Below are 3,641 nucleotides of genomic sequence, written 5' to 3'. Positions count from 1 at the left end.
TATGCTCAAAAATGGATATTTGGAAGGGTATAGGACACTGGTAAATGGTTGTTTTCTTAGAGGGCAACTGGGAAGATTGGTGCAGGAAAGGGCCACTTTTTTTTATCTTTTGAATTTTGTGCCATTCCTCGTTTTAAAAGTCAACAAACCAAATGCCATGTGGTATCCTGAAACAGTAAAACAGGTATTACTGGGAAACTGGTGAAAGAAGAATAAAGTCTGTAGTCTGGTTAGTAGTATTGTACCAATGTTAATTTCCTAGTTTTAGCAAATTACCAAATTTAACTTTTCTGGTGGCTGTTGTTTCCTTCTTCATAATTTCATCCTATCCAGTTTTTACCATTAAGATGCTTAGAGAAAAATTTGCAACTTCTGGGATTTTCTCACATTGGTCCTTGTGCTTGGACATTCCTCATTCTTTTCTTGTTTTCAGAAGCTGTACTCATCTTCTAAGTTCACTAGTTCCTTGCTCTGAAATGCTTAACTCTCCCAGAGATAGGACATGTAGCTTTTGACAGTTTCCTACTGTTTTACACTTACCAACTGGGAAAGGGGAGGTCCATTAGACTAGGCAGAGGAGTGGGGCTGTGAGGTTGTCCTAGCAAGAGCCTGAGGAGACCCACCAGGGAGCTCACACAGATGCCCTTCAAAGTTGTCCCAACTTGTGGTGAGAAGGAAAGAGCCTTTAGACTCTTAGCCAGTTAGTCACTGGATACAGGCCACCTAGGAAAGGGGGCATGAACTTGGCAAAAGCAGCTCTCTTAAGCAGAGGGTCTTCTCAAGAGGGCTGACCAGCTGATGGCTGTCAGCAGCACTTCCAGTAGCTGGGGAGTAAGCCCTTAATTTCTGAAGGTGCTGGGAGTGGTGTGATCTACCACTGTTATAATTATGACTTATTAAAATATTCCCTGGGACGCCTGGGTGGCTCAGTTGGTTAAGCAGCTGCCTTCGGCTCAGGTCATGATCCCAGCGTCCTGGGATCGAGTCCCGCATCAGGCTCCTTGCTCATCAGGGAGCCTGCTTCTCCCTCTGCCTCTGCCTGCCACTCTGTCTGCCTGTGCTTGCTCTCTCTCTGACAAATAAATAAACAAAATCTTTAAAAAAAAAAAAATATTCCCTATGTGAGGGCTAATGTTCTAGTTTTTTAGGTTAGGTGATTGAAAGTACTCTGGCTTGGCTCTCTAAAAGCAATGACCCAGACCACGGGATTTTAGGAGGTCCCCTCCTATGCTAAGAATCAAGTCTGTCCTTCCCTTGACCAGCTCCTATAGCAGCATGCAGAGATAATTCTTTCCCACGACCAGAGGCTTTCTGAAAGCCTCAAAACCGGTAAGAAATTCATCTTACATTTGGCAATGACAATCAAGGAGAAAGTTTTCATTTTGAGAGAAATAAAATTTTAGTCAATAACTTTTTAGGTCTTTTGTCTTTTCAAGCAAATGAATACTTTTATTAACTTTTTTTTTTTTTTTTTTCTTTTTAATACACATGGTAGGGTTTTGACCTCAAATACTTGTCAGGTCTGCTACTCAAATGAACTTATAGCAGGACGATTTATGAACTTCAAAAATACCTAGTCCCTGTCCAGTTTAGGGTCCAATGCAGATAGTCCTCCTTTCCTTTCCCAGCCCCTCAAGAGCCTTTGCAAATATCTCTTCCATTTTATGCCCAGAATCCCCTGAAATGCATCAGAGTATTACATCAATGTGTACAAAACCAAGATCTTGTCTCCTATTCTAGGTTCCACATCAAATAAAGCTGAGTTGGGTTGTCCAAACCAACTGACCAGATAGGTTACATCAGATAGTGTGCCACATATAATTTAAATTTTGAACAAAATACATCTCTTCTCCTTTGGTCTCACACAGAAATCAAAGTCCCGAAATACAGACACTACCATCGTCCCACTGCCTTCTGATTCATCAGTCCTAGCCAGATCAGCTCCATTCACATTGCCAGTTGACGTCTGGTCCCTTCTTCAGCTTCTTCAGCAGCTGCTGCATGAAGTAATATTCTAGAAGTAATGCAGCTCCTTCAGCAGCTCCAGAGCTGGAAAACTCCAACTCTTGAGTCTCATGTGACACAGACTCAAAGTTCCAGGGAGCTATCAAGTCACACAAGAAAGCACAAAGCACCTCAAAATTTAGAAATAACCAAAGCCCAAGAACAAACGTGACTGCCGCAAGAGCTTACAATCTAGGCCCTAATTCTCGTGTGAGAGCATCTTCCAAATGAAAAGTACTTCCCCAAACAAAAACAATGAACGGTCAGAACTTGTTTTGAGGTCATCCACCACAGACCATAGCAGAAACGTAGTGTAAGTGAGGACAAAGTGTAGACAGAGGAAAAAGGAGAAAACAAAAGGCTCTCTGGTTTCAGCTTCTCAAGGATGTCAGCCAATCTCCATCAGTTGACCAGAATCCGCTGGCTGGAAACCTGAAGCGCAGATGGGAGGAAATCATCGTTAAGAGGTTAAAATCCTGTAGAAAAACAGCAACCAACGCCCCTCACCAACCCGACCATGCGAGGTGCCCCCTGCCCCACTCCAGTCTTCCAGCAAATTCTGAGACCGTCCCGGAGCGGCCTTCCCTCTCCACCCCTTTCCTCAGTGGCCCCTCACGTGACTTAGTTTTCCTACAGGCCCGCACGACTGTCGTCCTCCAAGAAACCGTTACTCTGGGCCCCAACCGGACACACGCCCACCACCTTCTCTGCCACTACCCTGGCGACCGACCCCGCCGACCCGGGTGCGAGCCGGGCTCGCGTTCACTTCCCCGCCCCGCCCCAGTCCCCCAGCCGCCCAGACGCCGCCCCGCCTCACCGCCCGCGCTCCTTCAGGACGACTCGCTTCTCTCTATCCGCCGCACCAGCTCCACCAGCATCTCTGCCATCTTCGCGATCTCCTTGGCCTTCTCCTCGGCCTTCTCGCACCTCTTGGCCGCCCTGCCGTCCACGCCGTCGCCGGGGTTCTGCAGATGGTTGAGGGCGCTCTCCTCCGAGGCCTCCACCTGCGTTTTGATCTGGATGAGCATATTGTCCATCTCCCACAGCTTGCTCCTGTTCCGCAGGTAGGCTCTCCCGTGCTCCCGCGTGAGGGCCGCGATGTCCTCGCGCATCTCGTTGATGACGGGCAGCAGGAACTGCTCGAAGTCCTCCTCGGGCTCCAGCACTTCCACCTCCTCGGGCTCCGCCAGCTCGACGATGTCCAAGGGCCTCATTCTCGCCGCCTCTCCGAACCGCGCTGCCGACGTCTGCTGCGGAGAGAAAATGGAGACTCGCTAGGCTTACCGACACACTTCCAGAATATTCTTTAAAACTTTTACCCTTTTTAAACTTTTCGCCTCACAGAAGCCACGGAAACGAGCGACTTACGAGCAGAGAAGCCGCGAACAAAATGGAGTCCCAGCCGTCAACCAGCGCCCTGCGCGTTGCGGCCCCTTTCACGACACGGCCCTGCCTCTTTACGGCCACGCCTCTCGTAGAACGAGGCGCGGGCCGCGCGCACGTCAATGGGGCGGGGCAATACGCCCCGTGGCCGCGAGCGCGCACGTATGCGCGCACGCTCTTCCTCCTTTCCACCCTTACCTATGTGGTTTGATCCTCCGTCACCCTGGTTTTGGGGTGATTCCTTCTGGGTGTAC

The 3,641-nt window shown here is 49.0% G+C and overlaps 1 protein-coding gene across 3 annotated transcripts; it reads right to left on the bottom strand.

Moving 5' to 3' along the window:
• Positions 1-1,426: 1,426 nt before the first annotated feature.
• On the bottom strand, positions 1,427-3,418 carry LOC111148952 (Morf4 family associated protein 1). Of its 3 annotated transcripts, none has more exons than XM_022505786.1 (3): positions 3,373-3,418; positions 2,822-3,254; positions 1,427-2,436 (listed from the first exon to the last, which is right to left on the bottom strand). In XM_022505786.1, the coding sequence occupies exon 2, from the start codon at positions 3,216-3,218 to the stop codon at positions 2,835-2,837; it is 384 nt and encodes a 127-aa protein (XP_022361494.1). In that variant the 5' UTR covers positions 3,219-3,254; positions 3,373-3,418; the 3' UTR covers positions 1,427-2,436; positions 2,822-2,834. The 3 variants fall into 3 exon arrangements, with proteins under 3 accessions (XP_022361494.1, XP_022361495.1, XP_022361496.1); XM_022505787.1 differs by having other exon boundaries at positions 2,822-3,251; positions 3,373-3,390; XM_022505788.1 differs by having other exon boundaries at positions 2,868-3,398.
• Between the last annotated feature and the right edge of the window lie 223 nt (positions 3,419-3,641).

The sequence above is a fragment of the Enhydra lutris genome, unplaced genomic scaffold (assembly GCF_002288905.1).
Source record: "Enhydra lutris kenyoni isolate GAN:26980312 unplaced genomic scaffold, ASM228890v2 scaffoldscaffold21, whole genome shotgun sequence".
Classification (NCBI taxonomy): domain Eukaryota; kingdom Metazoa; phylum Chordata; class Mammalia; order Carnivora; family Mustelidae; genus Enhydra; species Enhydra lutris.
Note: the sequence above shows the minus strand (reverse complement) of the source record. Positions and strands in the feature narration are given on the sequence as shown.